The sequence below is a fragment of the Mastacembelus armatus genome, chromosome 20 (assembly GCF_900324485.2).
Source record: "Mastacembelus armatus chromosome 20, fMasArm1.2, whole genome shotgun sequence".
NCBI classification, from domain to species: domain Eukaryota; kingdom Metazoa; phylum Chordata; class Actinopteri; order Synbranchiformes; family Mastacembelidae; genus Mastacembelus; species Mastacembelus armatus.
In genome coordinates, this window is record NC_046652.1 from 19,770,633 (window position 1) to 19,792,981 (window position 22,349).

Below are 22,349 nucleotides of genomic sequence, written 5' to 3' on the forward strand. Positions count from 1 at the left end.
CACTGGAGGCTGTGGTGGAGAGATGCTCACAGACAAAGGTAGAGTCCATCCTGGAACACACTGACCATCCCCTTCACAACATCCTGATGGAGCAAAGAAGCAGCTGCAGTGGACGACTCACCTCACTGAGCTGCAGGACTGAACCGTACAGGAGATCCTTCATCCCCACTGCCATCAGCCATGGCGCCTCATTTATTTGCTTAAGTTCTGTAAAGTTTTATCAGAGTGACTTTTATGCTGACTTAAGATTCCTTGAAGGATTTGTAACCACAAAAATAGAGAACATTCCCCCATTTGACTAACATTTGTACAATGCTTTGGGAGACAACAACATGAATAAAGACAGCTCCACTGTTTTTCGGCTGTTTCACAATGAGAGCTGGGACAGGAAACTGTGCCTTCAAAATAAAACCAAGCCAAAATGCTTCAAACAGTTACATTTTTGGTTTGGTTGATAATTTCAATCACTTATATTTGAAACCACAATAAAAAGAAATTAAAAAGCAAACAACAAAGACCTAAAATCCACCAGAATATGGAAAATGAGCATTAAGTATCAGTTTTGGTGCCTTTATTGTGAACTCCCCAAACCGGAAACGTCGGTAGCTTGTTGGGCGCTGCGGCTCCGGTGGTCGCGACTGTTTTGTCGGTTGCTGTGTCCCCAGCGACGCGGATTCTTGCAGTCCAGGCTCGGAGGCAGGACGGGGCCGCTGAGGACTCGGTTTGACCCCGGAGAAACCCGCCGGGGAGTGGGACCCCTGCGTTTTATTTCCTCTTTCGATGAGCGGCGCTCGGGAAGTGGGCGCTAGCCAACATCCGTCAGGACTTCGCTTTAAAGGTCCCTGATTTTATCAGAAACCGGGTCTAGTTCCTGATGCCAACAGTCAGGATGATGCCACTTCGTCCTCTTATTGATCAGATGTTACTGCAATAATCGGCCGCGGTGACATCAGCGCATCTGTAAGAAACAGAGACGGAAAAAGACGATTTCTAAGTGACCTATAACACCTGCTTATTTAAAAACAGCCCAAAGGCACAAAATCCCCAAACATGGGCTAAAATACACACATCTTAAAACTTTCAGATCAGTCTTTTCCTGAAAATAAAATCCTTGTGTTAAATAATTTATGAATAACCGACGGGTTTTAGTGACCGCAGTCTGTGCTGTAAAATGTTGGTGCTCGGGTGTCCACATACTTTTGGCCACCTATCGAGCTTCAAGCTGAATCCTGGTTGTTTTTGCAGCAGGAGACCGTGAGGAAAGATGTGGACCGGTTGCGCTAAAATTGTGAGAAAAGTGAATGGAGTTTGGTGGAGAGGTTTTGCTAACGGAGCATCTTGTTCTGCGCAGGTGGAGGCGCAGGCGACATGTCGGACCAGCTGGACCCCGATGACGCCGGTGAGATGATTCTGTCTTACGGGCATTAACAAATATCTCATCATCTCAAACCTACCAAGATGACTTCCGCTCTAGCTTCTTGCTTCCAGAACTAGTTTCTCTTTGGGGCTTCTCTTCTTGTGTTTTCTCGATTATTAGTGTAGTTCTACAACTAGATTAACTGGACTAACTAGAGAATTCAGCGTAAGAAACCAGTGACTGTAGAAGGCCTGGACCCTCAGATTGGTAACAGCTGTATAGGTCCACCCTCTATAGGCCGTCAATGTATCGGGGGTGGGCCTATGCTGTATGACGTCATCCGTAGCGTAACCATTGACAATATGGGTGACGTCACTGTATAGGTCCACCCCACTATACCCCAGGCAACATGTCCATGTGGGCCCCATAAGGGTTAGGTTTGGGCTGGAAATATGGGTCCCATGTCCCATGACCACGGTTTCCATGGTGTCCCCACGTCTATTTGCCCATATGGGTTCAAGTGGGTTCTGACTGGCTTCTTGTGGGGCCCAAATGGCCCAACCTATGTATGGGCATATGTACACCGTTGATGTAAGAAGCACAAGACGCTAGTGAGGGAAGTTAGCATGTGAAGGGTGCATCAGACGTGAGATACTATCCTACTACTCACACTAGCATGACAAGCTAGCATGACACATTGCTGGGTACTCAGTGTTATGCTACTTATGGTGCTAGCTTCTTCTGTTGGGTTACTGTGCTAGTGCTACTGTGCTAGAGGAGCTGGCTTCCTACCCACCATCTCTTGTCTTTGTGCAGCATCCGAGAGGGACATCTACATGCGCTTCATGAAGTGCCACAAGTGCTACGACATCGTCCCCACCAGCTCTAAACTGGTGGTGTTTGACACGACGCTCCAGGTACGGGTCCAGCGTAAAACCAGAAACCTCCTCCTTGTTAGTGTTACTGATATTATTTATTTGTTGTTCCAGGTGAAGAAAGCTTTCTTTGCTCTGGTGGCAAATGGTGTGCGTGCTGCACCACTTTGGGAGAGCAAGAACCAGAGCTTTGTAGGTATGAAGGTAGCTAAAGCTAACGTATCATTGCTAATGTCTGTTTGCTAGCGTCTCCTCGCTAATGCGCTGTTTCCTGTTTCAGGGATGCTGACCATCACGGACTTCATCAACATTTTGACCCGTTATTACAAATCACCCATGGTAACGCACAAAGGCTTTATGCTAAGCTAACATAGCCTGTTTTAACGGTTTCAAATATAAATACTAAGCTAAAGTAGACCATTTCTTGTTTCTACTCTTAATGCTAAGCTAACCTAGCATTTCCGTATGTTTCCACTCTTTATGCTAAGCTAACCTAGCATTTCCGTATGTTTCCACTCTTTATGCTAAGCTAACCTAGCATTTCACCTTGTTTCTACTCTTTATGCTAAGCTAACCTAACATTTCACCTTGTTTACACCCTGTGCTAAGTTAACCTAGCATTTTCTCATGTTTCCACTCTTTATGCTAAGGTAACCTAGCATTTTCCCTAGTTTCCACTCTTTATCTAAGCTAACCTAGCATTTAACCTTGTTTCTATTCTTTATGCTAAGCTAACCTAGCATTTTCCCTTGTTTCCAGTCTTTATGCTAAGCTAACATAGCAATTCCCTCAGGTGCAGATCTATGAGCTGGAGGAGCACAAGATCGAGACGTGGAGAGGTGAGAAAAACTACTTGTTCACTTTGTTTTTTAATTAGTAAATAAATTAATTTGTTGGTTTCCACAGAGCTGTACCTGCAGGAGACCTTCAAACCTCTCGTCCACATCTCACCTGATGCCAGGTATGTGTTTTTAAGAGACAGGAAGCAAGGAAAGGAAACCATACGTGCAGAGGCGAAAACAAAGAAATAAGCTGACACAAGAGGAAGCCATAAAAGTGTAGGAGATAAGAAAAGGGGACTGGATGAGGGAATATGAATGGAGGAGATAAGGAAATGAAAGGAGGACACAGGAGTATAAGAAATTAGGATATCACGAAATAAGGAGATATATAAATTAATCCCCTCCCTCCAGCATCTTTGAGGCAGTCCACTCCTTGATCAAGAACAAGATTCACCGGCTGCCAGTCCTGGACCCGCTGAGTGGGAATGCTCTCTACATCCTGACCCACAAGCGGATTCTCAAATTCCTGCAGCTCTTTGTGAGTCTTCCAATCAGGCCGCAGCATTGTGAACTGGACCATTCAGACGTTGCAGTGTATCACTTCCTGTCTGTGTATTGCCAGGTGTGTGAGATGCCCATGCCAGCCTTCATGAAGCGACCCCTGGAGGAGCTTGGCGTTGGGACCTACTCCAACATCGCCTATGTGCACCCAGATACGCCGCTTATTGCTGCGTTGACTGTCTTCACGCGTCGGCGTGTCTCCGCCCTGCCCGTCGTAGACTGCAATGGTAACTGCTGTGACCATACTTCACTGTGGACTTAGGGGTTGGTGTTATGGACCACAAACTCGGATGTTACTGAGAAAAGTTAGCGTCAGGGGGTAACGCCAAATCTGAAAATCTAAATCTAATCTGAAAAGTAGCTATGAACCCACAGATCACTTTGTGTTTTTAATAGCTTTTGGACAACGATGGAGGTCTGTGTCATAGACCAATAGGCTGAACCAGGTTCTGGATTCACACTCATTACACTGAGAACACCACATTCATTGTTGCTGTCAGTCTCTACATGGGATTTGAAAATGCGTTGTTGTGTTTGCAGGTAAAGTTGTGGACATTTACTCTAAGTTCGACGTTATTGTGAGTAAAAACCCATTCTGTGTTCAGACTATAGTCCTCCTGGTGTATGTGTGTGAGAAACTCTTTAATTGTGACTGTGTGTGTGTGAACAGAATCTGGCGGCTGAGAAGACGTACAACAACCTGGATGTGACGGTGACTCAGGCCCTGAGGCACCGGTCGCAGTACTTCGAAGGGGTTATGAAGTGTAACAAGCTGGAAACACTGGAGACTATTGTGGACCGGATTGTCAAAGCTGAGGTATCAGAGTTACTATTTTGCTAACAAAGTCCCTACTTCTCTAACAAAGTCCCCACTTTGCTAATAAAGTTTGCGCTCTGCATTGTTGCCAGGTACACCGACTGGTTGTTGTGGATGATGAGTCCCGGATTGTTGGAATCGTGTCCCTGTCTGACATCCTGCAGGCACTTGTCCTGACCCCTGCAGGTAAAGCCTGACCCAATGCACACAAACATCCTTGCAGTCTAAAAATCTCCCTACAGTGACAATATTTGTTTTTCTGTTTTTGCAGGTCTTGGAAGGAAGGAGTCTCTGCCATCTCAGCCAATGTCTATGGAATCAGTGGTGCCAGACAGGGAGGAGGATAACCAAGGCCAGGATCAGAGGCAGGACCTGGACCAGGAGGAGCAGAACCAAGATCAGGATCAGAGGAAGGACCAGGACAAGGAGGACCAGAACCAAGACCAGGATCAGAGGAAGGACCAGGACAAGGAGGAGCAGAACCAAGACCAGGATCAGAGGATGGACCAGGAGCAGGAGGAGCAGAACCAAGACCAGGATCAGAGGATGGACCAGGAGCAGGAGGAGCAGAACCAAGATCAGGGTGAGAGGCACGGGCAGAATCCTTTGCAGGAGCAGGTCCTGGACCAAGAGGAACAGAACCAGGACCAGAAGGATCAGAACCAAAACCAGGATCAAAGGCAGGACCAGGTCCAGGAGGGGGAGCAGAACGAGGTTGAGAACCAGGACCAGTATGAGATCCAGGAGCAGGACCAGGTTCAGGAGGAGCAGAACCAAGACCAGGATCAGGAGGAGGTTCAAAAGGACCATGTCCAGGAACAGGACCAAGACCAGGACCAGGAGCCTGGTACTGCAGAGGCCTGCCAAGAAGAGGAGACAGAGGAGGGGGCATGATGTCTTTGTGGGTGGGACTGAGAGGTGCTGGAGCATCATAAAACTCCTGGGGAAAAACCTGAGTCAGGCTCAGTTCTGGAAGATGTTTGTGGACTCTGTTTGTCACCAAAAACCACCAGGGAGAGACTCTTTTCATTGGACTGACACTCTCCCTGATATCATTAGGAGGACAGTGTCTTTTAATTGTTAGCTTTAGCACCAGTTTTAGCAGATTAAATCTCACTATTAAAAAAAAAAATTAAGGACTGATTATTGGTTATTGATCACATCCCTGCGCATGTGCATATTGTGTGTATTTGTTTTATAGATTTTAAAAGTAAAAAATGTTTATTTTTTGGTGTAAAAAGTAACAAATATACAGAGACAAGTTTTATTGTGAAAAGTTGGAGGCACTTCCTGTTTTATTCTGAAGGTCTTAGAAAACGTTCTGTAAATGTCGACGTTGATTCATTAAAAACACAAACGTCAGGCAGATTGTTTAGTTCATGCTGGTTTATTTTTACAGAACCACGATCTGGTTGAAGCTAATTTGCTCTGTTAGCTGCTCGTTGCACCAGCTTCTCGTTGGACTCTACCTAACGCCACCTGGTTTTATTCATCATGTTCGTTCTCTGGACTCTAGGGATGAACCAGTTGGTGGGTTTAAATGTGGTGTTTTCCAGTGGCTGTTAGGAATACGCAGCCATTAAACGAGAGGCTTTCACAATCCCAGTAGCAGCTTGGTTGATTTCCTTTCTTGAAACACATTTTCCTGTTGAGAGTTTTGAATGGACCCGTTGAATTGAAGGACTGCATTTGTAATTTATTAAAGAGGCTTATTGTTCCCGTACCCCACCCTACATTAAACTTTAAGATGCAAGTAAATCTGGGAAAGGTTAATAAAATTCAGGGGTAATTCGATAAGTTGTTTCATATCATTTTAACCTTCAGTCCACGACGCCTCGGGTTTTTTCCCACTTGAGGTTTTAGTAGCTCCCAGTTTATATCAAAACGTCCTGGGCAGGAAGAAGTCATCATGAGCTTGAGTTCTGGTTTGACGGCATTGATTTCACAAGGACTGTGACTGTGTTTCCGCTTCCGGCCGCTAGGGGCGGCTGCAGAGCACTTCCTGTAGTGAAAACCAACGAAGAAGACGCAGTTCTCTGTGTAACTTAAAGTTTGGATTTTTGTCTCAAACTCACCGAGAGGTTTCGGCATGGCGGCGGGACACGGCGTGTACCGGACTCCAGAGCCCAGGAGACGTCTGCTTTGAAGAAGCTCGTGGAACAGTGGAGCCTGAACGGAACTTCGTCCGGTAACAAGATTCGTTATTTCACGGAGGTCAGTATGCTAACTAGCTTTAGCTAACAGCTAAGGTTTGTTTGCAGCTTTACTCAGAAGTGCTACGAGTATAGGTACTGCGAGTATGGATACAGTGAATATAGGTACTGCGAGTATAGCCATACTGCGAGTATAGGTACTGCGAGTATAGCCATACTGCGAGTATAGGTACTGCAAGTATAGCCATACTGCGAGTATAGGTACTGCAAGTATAGATACAAAACTCCCATTTAAAACTTGCCCATTTAATGATACTCGTTATATTGCCTCTCTATGAACATGCTGTATGTCACCCATAACAAAGTCCCAATAGATACTGCTGAATTTGTAATGCTGGCTATAAAGTCCGCATTCACCATTTTATATAGTCCATAGCAAACTTCTATTAAAACCTGCTCCTTTTACAGTGCTGTTTATGTTGTTAATGTTGCAGGTTAGATAAGTAGATAGATGAATAGATGGACAGACAGACATGGATGGAGAGATAGAAAAAGAACTTTATTAAACCCTGAAGGGAAATTCAAGGTTCATATTCAATTCAGTTTATTTGTATGGCACTAAATCACATTACAATTATCCCAAAGTACTTTCAACAAGAATTTACATCGTGTCCTTCCTGGTGTGCTTCATGTAGCCTATACCAACCCCCCATAAAAGATTTAGATATTTTTAGTAAAACTGAAGTTACCATGTGGTTTTTGGTGTCACAGATGGTCCAGATGATTCCAAACCCTAATGGGCGAGTGCGCAGCAGGGAGGTGGGCTGCCAGTGGGAGAGTCCAGAGCCGGAGGAGAGGCGGGATGTGGGTTGTCAGAGCTACTTGACCATGAGAAGGGACGCTGGAGTCCAAACAGACCTTAGCTGGAGACCCTCAGGTGAGTCCCAACAGGTCTGATCCTGTAAAGCGTGTGAATCTAGAACCTGGTTTAGCTTAATAGGGTTGTGCCATAGGCCTCCACAGTTGTCTAAAAGAACAGAGCAGTGAGCTGCACTGGCTCACATGGTTCATTTATCATTAGAAGCTACTACAAAAGCTGGCGTGACAAGCAATAAGCTACTGTTGTAGATTAATCACACCTGTGCTAGCTTCTCATGCTAGCCTCTGTTTTCTTATGTTAGCTTCTCTCTTCTGATGTAAACTTCTCCCCTACAGGACAAACATGTCACTCAGTGCAGCGGTGTGGCTCACTGAGGTGTGTTTGGACAACAATGGAGGTCTACACACAGACCAATATGCCAAACTAGATTCTAGACTCTGAGACAGAAGTCCAAGAGCTGGGCTTGGTGCTGTGCATGTAGCTAATGCTCTGTCTCACAGGTGTGTGCACTGTACCGTGGGAGTGTGTCTTCGTCAGAAAGGATGAACCCGGGGAGAGCTCCCTGCTGCATCATGGCAGCTACAGTGGGTCCCCCTTCTGCTCAATTCAGTGGCTGTTACCCACAGTGTTTCCGGTGCGACCGCCTTCTCCTCCACATCAGAACCAGATTGAGTCTAAAGACCTTTACCCAACCACATCCTTATCCAGCATGCCACCTGCTCAAGCAGCCCCACTTCCGCCTGGGGTCATTGCTCCTCTCAGCCCTCATCTGGCCGAGGAGGGCTGTAACAAAAGTAAGTTCTCACAAAGTTCCATTGTGGCTCCCACTTCGCTAATAGGTCCCTGCTTTGCCAAAATGTTCCTGGCTTGCTAATAGTGTCCCCACTTCACTAACAAAGCCCTGTTGTGTTCACTCCAGGCAACTGTTTTGCACCACAGAAGAAGAGGCAGTCTGAGAGAAGCGAGTTCTCCAGAGAGAAGCCCAGAGGTCTGACACTGACCAATCACGGTGTGCAGAGAGCACAGAAGAGGAAGAGGACTTGGAAGGAGGAGGAGGAGGAGGAGCAGGAGCAGAGGGAGGAGGTGGGAATCAAACCTGGTGGTGTGGAGCATAAACTGACTACTTTTGCAGCGCAGCAGTGATGACTTGGGTCCGTCAGTCTTCATCAGCAGAGTGATCCCCAAACAATTAAGCCTGATACATACTCCACAAGAAGCGAGAAATCTGTTCGTTTACTCAAGGACATTTCATACTCCACCAGAAATTCAACTGCCGAACTCCTGGGAGGTCCCTCCTACTCCAGCTTACGTCACGTGCGCTAAGCATTGTGGGAGCCTGACTGAAACTACAATACAGCGGATATTGGATATTGCCATGTTTTACGACAGACGTGCTCCTCCATACATAGCGTATCCTCTCTCCACAAATTATTTGCCATTTGTGTCAGACACCACAGCAGAAAAAAATTCTGCCCAGACAATGTGTCGAGAACAAGCTGCAAGAACTGCAAAAACCAGGGCTCCAAGAAAAAAATGACATCGTTCTTTTCTCACAGCCCTGGGAGAGAGAACAAATTTCTCACTTAGTGTGGCGTATGTATCAGGCTTTAGTGCACCAATCGCAGAACCTCAGATCTGTCACAGTTTATTTCCACTGGACATTCACAGCTTACAGGCTCACAAAAAGACAGATATGGACGTCCCCGGTGCTGTCGGAGTAACTGAACTACATCTGAACTACTACAGAAAGTGAAGAGGTTTATGTGAATAGAAAGAGGAGCCACAGCATCAATGTTCAAGTTGTTTTCAGTGCAGACAATAAACAGCAGTGTTTTTTCTATACTCACTGCTCTAAGATCAGTCCTGAATCTCTCTCAAGACTCTCGGCTTAAAGTTTTTCAGCACAGCCAGGAGCTCTTTGGATTCTTAAAGTCTTTAGGAAAACAGACCTAGAACTACATTCTGAACCTGCAGTTTTCATTGTCAGAATGATTCAGTGATAGTTGTCTATATATCCCTGAGATCACTACAAACAGGAAGTACTATCAGCTAATTCGGCTCATTATAAAGGTGGATTTCACTTTTTTTTTTTTTAATCTTCATGTTGAGTCCAGAATCAAACCTGCATGAACATCCTTGTGCTAAACTGCTGACGCAGTATGGGTTTTTAGTGGGAAAAGTGAACAGAGTTTGGTGAGTGTGTCACTTCTTTTTCCATCTGTCATCAGGTCTGTGGTCTGAACTTCACCAGTGGGGAGGACCTGCACGTCCACCTGAGTGTCCATGGTAATGAAGGCAGTCGGCATGGCGACAGCAAGGGGGCGGAGAACACACAAAGCCCAGGGAGGAAACCAGCAGGTCCACTGATCAGATCCCCCCTGGAGTCAGAGGAGCAGTTACATGATCTGGTGGCGGCCAATCAGGAGAGAGGGAGGAAACTGCATAGGGAGAGCGGAGACGGGGGCGGAGCTTCAGGTGACACAGCCAAGATTAGTTCAGAGAGACAAACAGATCACGTGGTCTCAGACAGACATTTGGTCTCGGATGAACTCATGGAAGGACAGCAGAGGCCAAAGAGAAAGATGGTGGGTCCACCAGTGAGATACCTCGTGGAGTCTGAGAAGCAGTTACGTGGTCCGACAGCAGCCAATAGGGACTGGGGGAAGAAACCGCAGAAGAAGAGCGCAGGCAGGGTTTTAAGCAGCAAAGTTGGGACTGATCCAGATAAACCGATAGGTCACGTGGTCTCAAGTGGTCTCGCCAGTCACGTGATGTCAGATGGACACGCGGTCTCAAACGGACATCTAGTTTCAGATGGACATGTGTGTCACATGGTCTCAGATGGACTCACCAGTCATGTGATGTCAGATGGACACATGGTCTCAAATGGACAAACGCGTCACACGGTGTTGGATGGCCAGATGGATCATGTGGTCTCAGATGAATTGCAGAGACCAAGTAGGAAGATGGTAGGTCCACCAATCAGACACCTCCTGGAATTGGAGGAGCATTCAGTCTCAAAGCTGCTCTAAGATCAGTCCTGAATCTGTCACAAGACTCTCGGCTTAAAGTTTTTCAGCACAGCCAGGAGCTCTTTGGATTCTTAAAGTCTTTAGGAAAACAGACCTAGAACTACATTCTGAACCTGCAGTTTTCATTGTCAGAACGATTCAGTGATAGTTGTCTATATATCCCTGAGATCACTACAAACAGGAAGTACTATCAGCTAATTCGGCTCATTATAAAGGTGGATTTCACTTTTTTTTTTTTAATCTTCATGTTGAGTCCAGAATCAAACCTGCATGAACATCCTTGTGCTAAACTGCTGACGCAGTATGGGTTTTTAGTGGGAAAAGTGAACAGAGTTTGGTGAGTGTGTCACTTCTTTTTCCATCTGTCATCAGGTCTGTGGTCTGAACTTCACCAGTGGGGAGGACCTGCACGTCCACCTGAGTGTCCATGGTAATGAAGGCAGTCGGCATGGCGACAGCAAGGGGGCGGAGAACACACAAAGCCCAGGGAGGAAACCAGCAGGTCCAATGATCAGATCCCCCCTGGAGTCAGAGGAGCAGTTACATGATCTGGCGGCAGCCAATCAGGAGAGAGGGAGGAAACTGCATAGGGAGAGCGGAGACGGGGGCGGAGCTTCAGGTGACACAGCCAAGATTAGTTCAGAGAGACAAACAGATCACGTGGTCTCAGACAGACATTTGGTCTCGGATGAACTCATGGAAGGACAGCAGAGGCCAAAGAGAAAGATGGTGGGTCCACCAGTGAGATACCTCGTGGAGTCTGAGAAGCAGTTACGTGGTCCGACAGCAGCCAATAGGGACTGGGGGAAGAAACCGCAGAAGAAGAGCGCAGGCAGGGTTTTAAGCAGCAAAGTTGGGACTGATCCAGATAAACTGATAGGTCACGTGGTCTCAAGTGGTCTCGCCAGTCACGTGATGTCAGATGGACACGCGGTCTCAAACGGACATCTAGTTTCAGATGGACATGTGTGTCACATGGTCTCAGATGGACTCACCAGTCATGTGATGTCAGATGGACACATGGTCTCAAATGGACAAACGCGTCACACGGTGTTGGATGGCCAGATGGATCATGTGGTCTCAGATGAATTGCAGAGACCAAGTAGGAAGATGGTAGGTCCACCAATCAGACACCTCCTGGAATTGGAGGAGCATTCAGTCTCAAAGCTGCTCTAAGATCAGTCCTGAATCTGTCACAAGACTCTCGGCTTAAAGTTTTTCAGCACAGCCAGGAGCTCTTTGGATTCTTAAAGTCTTTAGGAAAACAGACCTAGAACTACATTCTGAACCTGCAGTTTTCATTGTCAGAACGATTCAGTGATAGTTGTCTATATATCCCTGAGATCACTACAAACAGGAAGTACTATCAGCTAATTCGGCTCATTATAAAGGTGGATTTCACTTTTTTTTTTTTAATCTTCATGTTGAGTCCAGAATCAAACCTGCATGAACATCCTTGTGCTAAACTGCTGACGCAGTATGGGTTTTTAGTGGGAAAAGTGAACAGAGTTTGGTGAGTGTGTCACTTCTTTTTCCATCTGTCATCAGGTCTGTGGTCTGAACTTCACCAGTGGGGAGGACCTGCACGTCCACCTGAGTGTCCATGGTAATGAAGGCAGTCGGCATGGCGACAGCAAGGGGGCGGAGAACACACAAAGCCCAGGGAGGAAATCAGCAGGTCCACTGATCAGATCCCCCCTGGAGTCAGAGGAGCAGTTACATGATCCGGCGGCGGCCAATCAGGAGAGAGGGAGGAAACTGCATAGGGAGAGCGGAGACGGGGGCGGAGCTTCAGGTGACACAGCCAAGATTAGTTCAGAGAGACAAACAGATCACGTGGTCTCAGACAGACATTTGGTCTCGGATGAACTCATGGAAGGAGAGCAGAGGCCAAAGAGAAAGATGGTGGGTCCACCAGTGAGATACCTCGTGGAGTCTGAGAAGCAGTTACGTGGTCCGACAGCAGCCAATAGGGACTGGGGGAAGAAACCGCAGAAGAAGAGCGCAGGCAGGGTTTTAAGCAGCAAAGTTGGGACTGATCCAGATAAACCGATAGGTCACGTGGTCTCAAGTGGTCTTGCCAGCCACATGATGTCAGATGGACACGTGGTCTCAAACGGACACCTGGTTTCAGATGGACCCACCAGTCATGAGATGTCAGATGGACACATGGTCTCGGATGAACGTACGGGTTGCGCGTTGTTGAGTGGACACGGGGTGTTGGATGGACGGATGGGTCACATGGTCTCGGATAAATGGCAGAGACCAAGAAGGAAGATGGTAGGTCCACCAATCAGATACCTCCTGGAATCAGAGGAGCTTTCATATGATCCACCAACAGTCAATAAGAACTGCAGAAGGAAACTGCAGAAGGGCACAGGCAGGAGTGGGGTTTCAAGTATCAGAGCTACAACTGATTTGGATAAACAGAGTCATGTGGTTTTGGACGGACTCATTGGTCACGTAGACTCATATGATCAATTGGGACATGTGGTGTCAGATCAACACGTGGTGTCAGATCAACACAGGGTTTCAGATGTAAACATAGTCTTGGATGGACAGATGGGTCATGTGGCCTCAGATGAACATCGAAGGCCGCGAAGGAAGACAGTGGGTCCACCAATCAGATACCTCCTGGAGTCAGAAGAGCAGTCACATGGTCCAGCAGCGGCCAATCAGGACAAGTGGAGGGAATTTAAACAAGGTGGGAAACCACAGGATATTGCAGACTTGGCTGGGGATTTGAGTGACACAACCATGATTGATTTAGAGAAAAAGACTGGTCACAGGATGTCTGCAACACACATGGATTCAGTCAGACTTGTGGATTTGGATGGACTCACCAGTCACGTGGTTTCAGAACAGCAGAGGCTGAGGAGGATGATGGTGGGTCCACCAACCAGGTACCTCATAGAGTCAGAGGAGCAATCACATGGTCTGGTAGCAGCCAGTCAAAACTGCGGGACGAAACCACAGAAGTCAAGCAGGTATCTGAGCAGCTCTTCAGGTGACACAGAGAAACAGATGGGTCACATAGCTTCAGACAACCTGTTGGGCCACCTACGAGCCTATCTGGTCTACAGGGACCTGCAGAGCAATCAGGTGACCATCATCCCGCCCTGCTTTGTCAGACTGTAGCACCTCCTCTGACCGGTTGATTAGTCGGCCCCGTTAAATGTTGTTTTTTTTTAATGGCATTCACTTATGTCCATCCATCCATCATCTACACCCCCTTAACCCTAACCAGGGTACCAAGGATCTGCTGGAGCCTATCCCAGTTCTCTTTGGGTGAAAGGTCACCAGTCCATCACAGGCTGTTCATTTATGTTTCTGTTGAATGTGTTAAAACCTGATCTCACACACAAGAAAGTCAGTTTTAGACTCTGTGACTTCAGTTTTCTTCAGTATCACAGTGATATTTGTCTGCACACTCTTTGAGCAGTAAGTGATAACAGCTAAGTCAGCTATGTTTATTTATAATATAATATAATATAAATACGTGTCAATTTGTTTTTCCTCATATTTTAAAAAAGCATTTTTACTTTTTTAAGACTAAATTACTTTTGTAATTTTGTAATTACCTTTTATTCTGTTTTTACTGCTGTGTATTTGTAGACAGGAAGTGAAATAAACTATATTTGTTGTCCAACTTGCCTCCTCTCCAAACATTACGGTAAAATCAGAAGGAAGTGAGTTCAAACAGAAGCGGTTTTTTTCCTCCAGGATGAAGTTCGTGTCGAAATGAGTGAAAGCGGCGTTCAGGTGAGAAAACGGCGCAGCAGCGTGTAGTTACAGGAAACAGACTATTGATGTCGACATTTAATTATTATAAACAGAATTTAGTTTTTCAGGAAATCAGCTGGAAAACCCCAATGACGAAACCCGGAGACATCTTCAGTGCGTTTGAGTTTTAAAACTTAATCTTCTCCTTTATCTTCAAAATAATCAAACCTGTTATTGTTCTGTGTCGCGAGAACGAAGTCCTGCCTTATAATTACGAGCGAGTCTTCGATGAAGTGGGAAGCGGGGCGCAGCAGAACCTGCCTGAGAATAGCGAGGGTTTAAGGATTTTGTCAGAGTTACGGTAATTTGTTGACAGTTGTGGGTACATGTTATTAAACGAACTGAACAGGAGCTGTTAATCTGCAGTTCGGCTTAGTTAGTTTCCCGATATGTAAAAAAATTATAGGCCACTGCGCCTCCAACTCTAAAGGTTTGGCTGTTTGTTTACATTCCGGCATGTGCAGGGCGCCGAATTATTTCTCCACACTTCCCGTTTGCCAAGAACTGAACCCAGGTACAGTCTAAATGCTGGTGCTTCAGGTGGTACCGGGTAAACCCTGGTACAGTCTAAATGCTGGTGCTTCAGGTGGTACCGGGTAAACCTTGGTACAGTCTAAATGCTGGTGCTTCAGGTGGCACAGAGTCAACCCTGGTACAGTCTAAATGCTGGTGCTTCAGGTGGTACCGGGTAAACCCTGGTACAGTCTAAATGCTGGTGCTTTAGGGGGTACAGTGTAAACCCTAACAGATCCTTAAACAGCTGTGTGTCTTTGCAGCTGTTCGCTCGCCTGGAGGCTCGTCGCAGTCTGAAGGACATTGAACCGGCTTTGTTCCCTGATGATGGTGGACCTGACCATGGTGACTGACCACACCCACCACTTCCTGTCAGCATCACATTGATTTTGTGTCTCATTCTGTGTTTTCTGTTTCCAGGTGATGTGGTGGAGCTGTATGGGACCGAGGGAACAGGTGAGTCCAGGATGTGGTTCCATTGGGTTCAACCCCGTCCCCGCAGTTGATCCGTGTAACACAGATGTTGGTCTCTCAGGTAAGACGGAGCTACTGTACCACCTGCTGTGTCGCTGTGTGCTGCCGCAGGATGCTGGGGGCCTGGAAGCAGAAGTTGCATTCGTGGACACAGACTACAGCTTGGACATGTTCCGGCTGGTCAGCATCTTGGATGGGAGGCTGAGCTCAAGTGCGCACCTGGCCGGGTCCGGGGACTCTGTCCTGCGTTCCTGTTTGTCCCGCCTCCTTGTGCTCCACTGCTCATCCTCATCGCAGCTGCTTCTTACTCTCCACTCCCTGGAGACATCTATGGCGTTGCGGCCTGGACTGGCCCTCCTCCTCATTGACAGCATATCGGCTTTCTATTGGCTGGACCGCTGTGGGGGCGGGGCCAGTGTCACAAAGCAGGAGGAGTTGCTTGGGAAATGTGCGGAGCTGCTGGGCCGCCTGCTCAGGTGTGTCTCCCTCATTTTGGGTGGTCCCTTCAGTGGTTCTTGGACTTACCTGTGTTTTCTCCTTACAGGGATTACAGAATCACCATCGTCGCCACCTGCCACGCCATCAGGAGGACCTCATGTGGACCCTCCTCCTCCTCCTCCTCCGACCCCAACCGGCCATACCTCTGCCGCCTCTGGCAGCGCCTGGTGACACACCGACTGCTATGCTCCCGGCAGGAGTCCACAGGTGACCATGTGGCCCACAGGCAGGTCTTCGCTGTGCACTGCACCTCTGGGAAGAAGTCCAACAGGAGCAGCTCCTTCTATGTGACTGATGCCGGAATCATGTTTATCTGACAGCTGTGTTTCTGTTAATACTAAAATTAAATTAAATTACCTATGAATAAAAGGTGGATTTTCTGCTAAAAAAATCAAAACAAAACACAGGTCCTGTGGTCTTTCAGATGGTCTTAGGATCCTTAAGGAGGCTCCAGTGGTCATTAAGACTTCATTGCAAGGAAATTCAGCAGTAATACTGCTACTACTACTAATAATGATAAATGTGTATAATTAAGTAAAAGCACAGTTAGGTGGGTCAGTGAGATAGATCTTAGTCTGTTTAAGCATGAATACAGAGGCTAAAAAGACTCCTTTAGTGGCAGTTAAGGGTCCCCAAGGTGGTTTACACAGGTCCCTGTGGTCAAGGTCCAGTAAAACTGCCCCGTTATTTGTTCTGACTATAAAGTCCATGTCTAGGGCACGTGCGACGGCAGTCCGGGTCCGGGTTTCCAGTCCGGGACTTCCGGTCTGATGACAGAGTCCGCTTCACCGAAGCAGCGCTCCAGCGGATTCCTCCGCGGGGTCACGCACACACATACACATTGTATTTGTTTTCACTCCTGTTTATAAACACACAACATCCGCACAAAATGTTAACGGACACGCGAGTTAGGGAGACTCTAAAAAGTAAACCCGGGCCCTGAGGGAAACCTCTGCCATAAACTGCTCTGCTCCGGGTTTTATTTTGTTTCTGGGACCTACTTCTCCTGCCGGCGGTGCTTCGGTCGCTCCCAAACATGGCCTCCATGACGGAGCGACCGCTTCAACTTTAATTTCTTGTTGTCGTCCGTTTTCAGGTCAAAAACCGAGTCCAAAAACCCGTTTTCCCCCCTCCCACTGACCCCGCAGCCCTCTAAGGGAATGTGTCGCCGCCGCCGGAGAGAGACCCGGACCGCGCCAGACCCGTGAAGCCGATGTGAACCCAGAAAGGGGGGGAAAAAGTCCGCAGCCGGATTCAAGACACACGAAAGCTGGAGAGGAAAAAGAGAACCGCGTCGAATCGGTAAGGGGGGCGGGGGTGGGAGTTTTTGGATCCGGTCAGCGTCTCCGGTTTTTCCCGGACTTAAGTTTGCGTTAAAGTGCGGGAGGGGGCACCGTGGGTTAGCGCCAAAGAGAAGCCCCGGCTCTGCTAACAGCTAGCAGGCTGGTTAGCTGGGCGGTGGAGGGGAGAGCTAGCAGCTAACGGCTAGCACGTTTCAGTCAATAACACACCGATCATCGATCACAGCTGATCAATAACCGCGCGAGCCAAGCGTCGGACTCACGTACTTTTGAAGACGTGCGTGACGCAGGCCGGGTCCGCTAACACGTCCTGGGACAGACCGTTAGCATCTGTGCTAAGTGGTTAGCTGGCTAGCTAGCCGTGTTATGGAGGCCCGAGTGGGACACGGAGACGTAGAGAAGGAAACAAACAAACAAACAAGACAATAAAGTAAGCAAGTGCCTCGTTTGTTTGTTTATTTCACCACTTATTTGTTGGTTTATGCGCTCCGTTTGTTGACTTGTTTGCTTATTTCCAATGTTTTGTTTATTTACACACCTGTTTATATCGGCACTTGTTTAGATAAAACTTTGTTAGCGGGGCATTTACGTGTCACAGCTGCACACAGGGCCAAGAGACAAGTGCACAAAGGACAGGTCACAAGAAAAAATACAACTAGTGCAAAATTAATCAGGTAACAGTTAAACATATACATAAACTGTGTACATGCACTTATATGATATATGCTGTTGTGGTCCAGACCAGTTCATTGACAGCTGTCAGAATGAGTGACCCCCTTCCTCCACTGTGGGGGTACGAGTCTGCTGAAGGAGCAGCCCAGGGACTCCCAGTCCTCTCACCCACCTCCTGTATGCAGTCCAGGAGCCAGACTAGGCTCTCTTAGCCAGTAACTTTAGTCCATACCTGTCCCTCTTGTGCTGCCTCCCCAGCAGACTACTTATGTATGTATAATAGCTGGGGTCACCACAGTATCATAAAATGTTCTTAATAACGTCCTGTGGATCCCAGAACACCTTAGTCTCCTCAGCAGGTGTAAACGCTTTTGGCTCTTCTTGTACAAGGCATCAGTGTTGTTATTTATTTACGATATTGATTAACATGATTTTAACATGACACGTTTTTTACTTTTACATACATTTATGTCTGCATTTATTTAACTTTACACTTATTTATGTTTTCATTTAATTTCCAGATTTATTTATGAATTTGTTTATTAAACAGGTCAGAGTCAGTAAAATTAAAATGTAAATGAAGTAAATAATTATACTTAGGAGTAATAATAAATACAGCAGAAAAGGTAAAATAATAGATTAAATACCTAATACTTAAACATTGATTTAAAAATAACAAAATTGTCTCCAGAACTAATAATAATTATGTCCTGTTTACCGATCAGAACACAGAACACACTGTTCATTTTTGTTTGTTTGTTTTTTTTTATTTCCTAGCATGCCATCTGAGGCCCTGTCTCAGGAGCCTCGGGACCGAGGGCCGCCCCCCCCAGTGACTCGGGCTGGACGCAGCGCCCAGCTGGCCAAAGCTGCAACAACCCCTGGCCCCGAGAGGCGGCCCCGTGGGCGCCCTAGGAAAGATGGGAGCGGCAGCCGGGTTGCGGCCCCGGCCCCTCTTCCTCCACCTCCACCACCACTTCCCAAGTCCAGGAAGAAGTAAGTTTGTTGGTTTCAGAGCTGGAAGACCAAGACTCGGTCTCTGACTGGGACCTGGTCTCTGGTCCATTTAAATTCTGCAGACACTGTTCAAAAGGCAGCCTCCAGACCAAAGCTTGGGTTATCCGACTAAGGAGTAAATGTGTCAGTCCAGTAGAACGCTCTGGTTCCTGCTAATGTAACCCAAAACACTAATGTTACACAAAGCTCCGATTCCATCCAAATTCAGATTCATTCAATCCAAAGGTCCAACTATGACCATGCTAGGTGGCTATTGCTACCAAAACAGACAGGATAGCTGTAGATGTTAACAGTAGTCACTGCTTTTTCCCGTTTCTGTCTGCTTTCGAATGCGTCCTCTCTCTTACACACAAAGCAAGCAGGGCAGTGTGTGTGTGTGTGTGGGGGGGGGGGGTGGGGGGGGGGGCATGACATGTGTTAGTTGGAGAGGAAGTGGTGAAGTTGCATGCTGGGTAGCAAGAACTGGCGAGGTGGAGCTGGACTAAAGTCTGTTCATGGTTTTAGCTCCTGCTGCAGACACACACACAGAAACATCACTGGGAACACACCTAAATGCTGAGTTCCTCAGATTGTTTACATTTTAGCATTACGTTAGCATTGCGCTGACATTATAGTAGCATCACATAAGCACCACAGTAGCACCATAGTTGCACGTTAGCATCTTATTGGTGGAATGGTAGCATTGTATTAGCATCATCTTAACACCACATTAGTGTCTTATTGGAATCATCGTACAGTCATCATAGTAGCATGTTGGCATCTTATCGGCGTTATATTAGGAACACAGCAGCATTATTTTAGTATCTTGATGGCACCATAACTGTGACACTGTATCAAAATATTACTGTCATAGTATGATGTAGTAGCAGAAGCATTTTATTATTTTATTGGTATCATGGTTGAGTCCAAGTAGCATCACACTGACATTATAGTAGCATTATATTGACATAAGCTTCATTCATGGTCATGGCGTCATTAGCATCACAGCAGACTTATGTACTGGTTGGTTGTTTTCCTGGCTTCGACCCCTGAATAGATTCACACACTTTCTCAACTTTTTAGTCTGTAGGCAGCTGCTGATTGGCTGGTTTTAGTCCTGGTCGTATACTAACATCACACTGATTGTCATTGGTCACAATCATTTATACTTTCTTTTGCTTTGTTTCCGTTTCTCCTTGTCTCTGTCCTTTTTTGCTTCTCTTTCAAATGGACCGCAGAATTGACCAACTGTGTTTCTGTGTGTGTTTGTGTGTGTGCGTGCACTCGTGTGTGCAGGGGGCGGAGTCGAGGCCGAGCCCAGGTAGAGGATGAGGAGAGCACAGGCCCCACGGAGACAAAAGGCCCTGAGGAGACGGGTGAGTGTGAGGGTGGAAAGGGTGCATGAATCAAACATACTACTGGTCCACAAGTAGGAGAAAGATTCTGGTTGACGACTGGTGGTTTTGTGTTTTTTTGGTTCACAGAGGTGAAGGAGAAACCAATAGGGCGTCGACGGTCCACATCCAGGAGGAAACCCAGCAAGAACCTTGATCCCAACCTTGTCCCTGAACCTGGCCAGGACAGCCTTAGTACACATCCTGAGCTGGACCTTGATCATGGTTCCCCTCAACATGACCCCACGGTGCCAAAGTCCAGCCCTGAACCAGCTCCCAGTGCTAAGGAAGACGGACACAGCCCTGTTCACGGATTCCCAATCCCGGCCTCTGGTCCCAGGGAAATTCCTCAACACAGCCCCCCGCCAGTCTCTCCCTTTCTGTCCCCAGACCCTATCCCTGTTCACAGCCCTGAACCAGCTCCTGATCCTGTAAAGGAGTACAGCGGTTCACCTCTATGGGGAGTGGTCTGCAGTCCCAGCACAGTTCCTGTCGAGACAAACAAGGTTGGGGTGACCCCTGAAGCCAGTCCCATGGAGCAGAGTCCCTCCCTGAGTCCCTGCTCTAGTCCTCCAGTCTCCCCTTGTGTCCGCCTGGAGGATGAGGACTCACTGTCCCACCTGTTCCAGCGGTCTCTATCAGAGGACTCGGGGGATTCACCCACCCCCAGTTTGGGACACACCAAAAGACGGTGAGAGCAGTGCTTAGTGGGTTTAGTGGTTCCCCAGTATGCTGTGTGGATCAAGTGGATACAGAGTATGAGTCGCTGGGTCCAGAGTATAGGTTTGTTGATTTCTTGTCTTTCTCCACCCATTCACACTCAGTCTGAAGCAGTGTGCCTTCTGTTACCATGGCGATACCCACCCTCCCATGGGTCAGGGCCGCCTGGTGGTGTTCGGTCCGACACCGGGCTACATCCCGCTCCACATTCTCAAGCGCCGCACATCTTCAGATCGTGACAGCGACTGCCACGACCACTGCTACCGTGGTGACCAGGCCCCATCCTTGTAAGTACAACACCCCGCCCCATTTCTTCCTGTGATGCTCCCTTTTTTCACAGTAAATCACATGATTTGTGTGTCTGCAGGTGCAGCAGTCCGGACCAGTCTGGTGAGTACCCTTCCCACTTCGGCTTCTCAGGATCTGTGTTGAGCATTGAGTATGGTAATATTCAAACCTATGTTTCAGACTTTTCGTCAGAGTTCCTGGATCAACTTGGCCCCATTGGCCTGCCGCATGACATTGATGTCCAGTTGCTCTTCGACCCCACGGGTATGGAAAGCCACTGCCCCCTCCTCTACTAGCGCTGGCCATCTTAATCTCCTGGTATGTAAACCTGTGTGTGTCTGTTTGTGCAGGTCAGTGCTGCGCCCACCTGCAGTGTGCTGCTTGGTCTGAGGGGGTCCGCCAAGGTGAGGGCCAGTCGCTACTCTATGTGGACAAAGCCATCGACTCAGGAAGCACACAGGTAGGTTTTCAAAGCACTTTCAATTGCGTAGTGTATGAAAGGTGCTATACAAATAAATTTGCCTTTGCCTTCATGGGAACATATCACCAAGCCTGTTGGGATTGAGGGTTGGTAGATCTATCAGCTAAGCCCCACCCATTCTGTGTCTCGCTGTCTCACGTCTCAGGTATGTGCATTCTGCTGCCGGCTTGGGGCATCGTTGCGTTGCAGGGAGACGGGCTGTGGGCGGAGTTACCACTTCCCCTGTGCTGCTGCTGCTGGAGCCAATCAGGACTGGAGGCAGAGACGAACACTGTGCACGAGGCATGCACACACAGGTAAACACACAAGTAAACAAACAGGTAAACGTGCAGATAAACAGGTAAATAAACAGGTAAACGTTTTGTCTTTGCAGCCCCAGTGCTGTGCACATTGTGCTCAGGTGGTGGTGAACCCGGCAACCTGCTGATGTGTTGCTGCTGCGGTGACCATTACCACGGTAGCTGCCTGGATCCCCCTCTGGTCCCCTCCCCCTTGCTTCGCACCGGCTGGCAGTGTCCCCGCTGTCGCTCTTGTCAAAGCTGCAGGTAATGCACACATGACAATATGTGTAACTGTCAGTTGCTATGGCAGTACTTACACTGTTTTGTGTGTGTGTGTGACAGGACACGAGGAGATGGTATGCTCCTGGTGTGTGAGCGCTGCGACAAATCCTACCACACACACTGTCTGTCACCACCGCTGGAACACACAAACACACCGAGCACCTGGAGCTGCAAGGTGAGCCATACATGCACACACCCATACCCACACA

General features: G+C 47.6%; 4 protein-coding genes across 12 annotated transcripts in view; all 4 read left to right on the top strand.

The window, feature by feature from the left end:
• The first annotated feature begins 604 nt into the window (after nucleotides 1-604).
• On the top strand, nucleotides 605-5,709 carry LOC113121889 (5'-AMP-activated protein kinase subunit gamma-1-like). Of its 4 annotated transcripts, XM_026292757.1 has the most exons (13): nucleotides 605-838; nucleotides 1,352-1,399; nucleotides 2,174-2,274; nucleotides 2,347-2,428; nucleotides 2,513-2,571; nucleotides 3,026-3,071; nucleotides 3,139-3,193; nucleotides 3,426-3,552; nucleotides 3,637-3,802; nucleotides 4,116-4,153; nucleotides 4,246-4,392; nucleotides 4,485-4,578; nucleotides 4,664-5,709. In XM_026292757.1, exons 1-13 carry the CDS (start codon nucleotides 781-783, stop codon nucleotides 5,284-5,286), a joined length of 1,644 nt encoding a protein of 547 aa, XP_026148542.1. In that variant the 5' UTR covers nucleotides 605-780; the 3' UTR covers nucleotides 5,287-5,709. The 4 variants fall into 4 exon arrangements, with proteins under 4 accessions (XP_026148542.1, XP_033181668.1, XP_033181667.1 ...); XM_033325777.1 differs by having other exon boundaries at nucleotides 605-960; nucleotides 3,426-3,802; XM_033325776.1 differs by having other exon boundaries at nucleotides 3,426-3,802.
• Nucleotides 5,710-6,381: 672 nt separating this feature from the next.
• On the top strand, nucleotides 6,382-14,106 carry LOC113121859 (uncharacterized). Of its 2 annotated transcripts, XM_026292708.1 has the most exons (7): nucleotides 6,382-6,606; nucleotides 7,317-7,482; nucleotides 7,926-8,219; nucleotides 8,345-8,508; nucleotides 9,654-10,394; nucleotides 10,830-11,570; nucleotides 12,006-14,106. In XM_026292708.1, the coding sequence occupies exons 2-7, from the start codon at nucleotides 7,317-7,319 to the stop codon at nucleotides 13,593-13,595; spliced, it is 3,696 nt and encodes a 1,231-aa protein (XP_026148493.1). In that variant the 5' UTR covers nucleotides 6,382-6,606; the 3' UTR covers nucleotides 13,596-14,106. The 2 variants fall into 2 exon arrangements, with proteins under 2 accessions (XP_026148493.1, XP_026148494.1); XM_026292709.2 differs by lacking the exon at nucleotides 7,926-8,219 and having other exon boundaries at nucleotides 6,383-6,606.
• Nucleotides 14,107-14,111: 5 nt separating this feature from the next.
• Nucleotides 14,112-16,089, top strand: xrcc2 (X-ray repair complementing defective repair in Chinese hamster cells 2). 2 transcript variants are annotated; one of them, XM_026292800.2, is made up of 5 exons: nucleotides 14,112-14,219; nucleotides 15,017-15,098; nucleotides 15,174-15,209; nucleotides 15,289-15,703; nucleotides 15,772-16,089. In XM_026292800.2, exons 1-5 carry the CDS (start codon nucleotides 14,199-14,201, stop codon nucleotides 16,040-16,042), a joined length of 825 nt encoding a protein of 274 aa, XP_026148585.1. In that variant the 5' UTR covers nucleotides 14,112-14,198; the 3' UTR covers nucleotides 16,043-16,089. The 2 variants fall into 2 exon arrangements, with proteins under 2 accessions (XP_026148585.1, XP_026148586.1); XM_026292801.2 differs by having other exon boundaries at nucleotides 15,339-15,703.
• A 636-nt stretch (nucleotides 16,090-16,725) lies between these two features.
• The window catches only part of LOC113121848 (histone-lysine N-methyltransferase 2C-like), a 34,207-nt gene continuing 28,583 nt past the window's right edge, over nucleotides 16,726-22,349 (top strand). For all 4 annotated transcript variants that reach the window (XM_026292686.2, XM_026292689.2, XM_026292687.2 and 1 more), the window contains exons 1-11: nucleotides 16,726-17,027; nucleotides 18,476-18,694; nucleotides 19,991-20,070; nucleotides 20,179-20,779; nucleotides 20,913-21,095; nucleotides 21,176-21,198; nucleotides 21,277-21,360; nucleotides 21,447-21,556; nucleotides 21,723-21,873; nucleotides 21,951-22,122; nucleotides 22,201-22,315. In XM_026292686.2, coding sequence (XP_026148471.1) covers nucleotides 18,477-18,694; nucleotides 19,991-20,070; nucleotides 20,179-20,779; nucleotides 20,913-21,095; nucleotides 21,176-21,198; nucleotides 21,277-21,360; nucleotides 21,447-21,556; nucleotides 21,723-21,873; nucleotides 21,951-22,122; nucleotides 22,201-22,315 — 1,737 coding nt within the window. In that variant the 5' untranslated portion in view covers nucleotides 16,726-17,027; nucleotide 18,476. The remainder of the gene's footprint in view (nucleotides 17,028-18,475; nucleotides 18,695-19,990; nucleotides 20,071-20,178; nucleotides 20,780-20,912; nucleotides 21,096-21,175; nucleotides 21,199-21,276; nucleotides 21,361-21,446; nucleotides 21,557-21,722; nucleotides 21,874-21,950; nucleotides 22,123-22,200; nucleotides 22,316-22,349) is intronic.

Excerpts from the sequence above, each read along its gene's own strand:
- xrcc2 (XM_026292800.2), top strand. The coding sequence starts at position 14,199 with ATGAGTGAAAGCGGCGTTCAG. Across the intron at positions 14,220-15,016 it reads TGAGTGAAAGCGGCGTTCAG|CTGTTCGCTCGCCTGGAGGC; the intron begins GTGAGAAAACGG and ends GTGTCTTTGCAG. Across the intron at positions 15,210-15,288 it reads GTATGGGACCGAGGGAACAG|GTAAGACGGAGCTACTGTAC; the intron begins GTGAGTCCAGGA and ends TTGGTCTCTCAG.
- LOC113121889 (XM_033325776.1), top strand. The coding sequence starts at position 781 with ATGAGCGGCGCTCGGGAAGTGGGCGCTAGCCAACATCCGTCAGGACTT. Across the intron at positions 2,572-3,025 it reads GTTATTACAAATCACCCATG|GTGCAGATCTATGAGCTGGA; the intron begins GTAACGCACAAA and ends CAATTCCCTCAG. Across the intron at positions 3,803-4,115 it reads GCCCGTCGTAGACTGCAATG|GTAAAGTTGTGGACATTTAC; the intron begins GTAACTGCTGTG and ends TTGTGTTTGCAG.
- LOC113121859 (XM_026292708.1), top strand. The coding sequence starts at position 7,317 with ATGGTCCAGATGATTCCAAACCCTAATGGGCGAGTGCGCAGCAGGGAG. Across the intron at positions 7,483-7,925 it reads CCTTAGCTGGAGACCCTCAG|GTGTGTGCACTGTACCGTGG; the intron begins GTGAGTCCCAAC and ends TCTGTCTCACAG. Across the intron at positions 8,220-8,344 it reads CGAGGAGGGCTGTAACAAAA|GCAACTGTTTTGCACCACAG; the intron begins GTAAGTTCTCAC and ends TGTTCACTCCAG.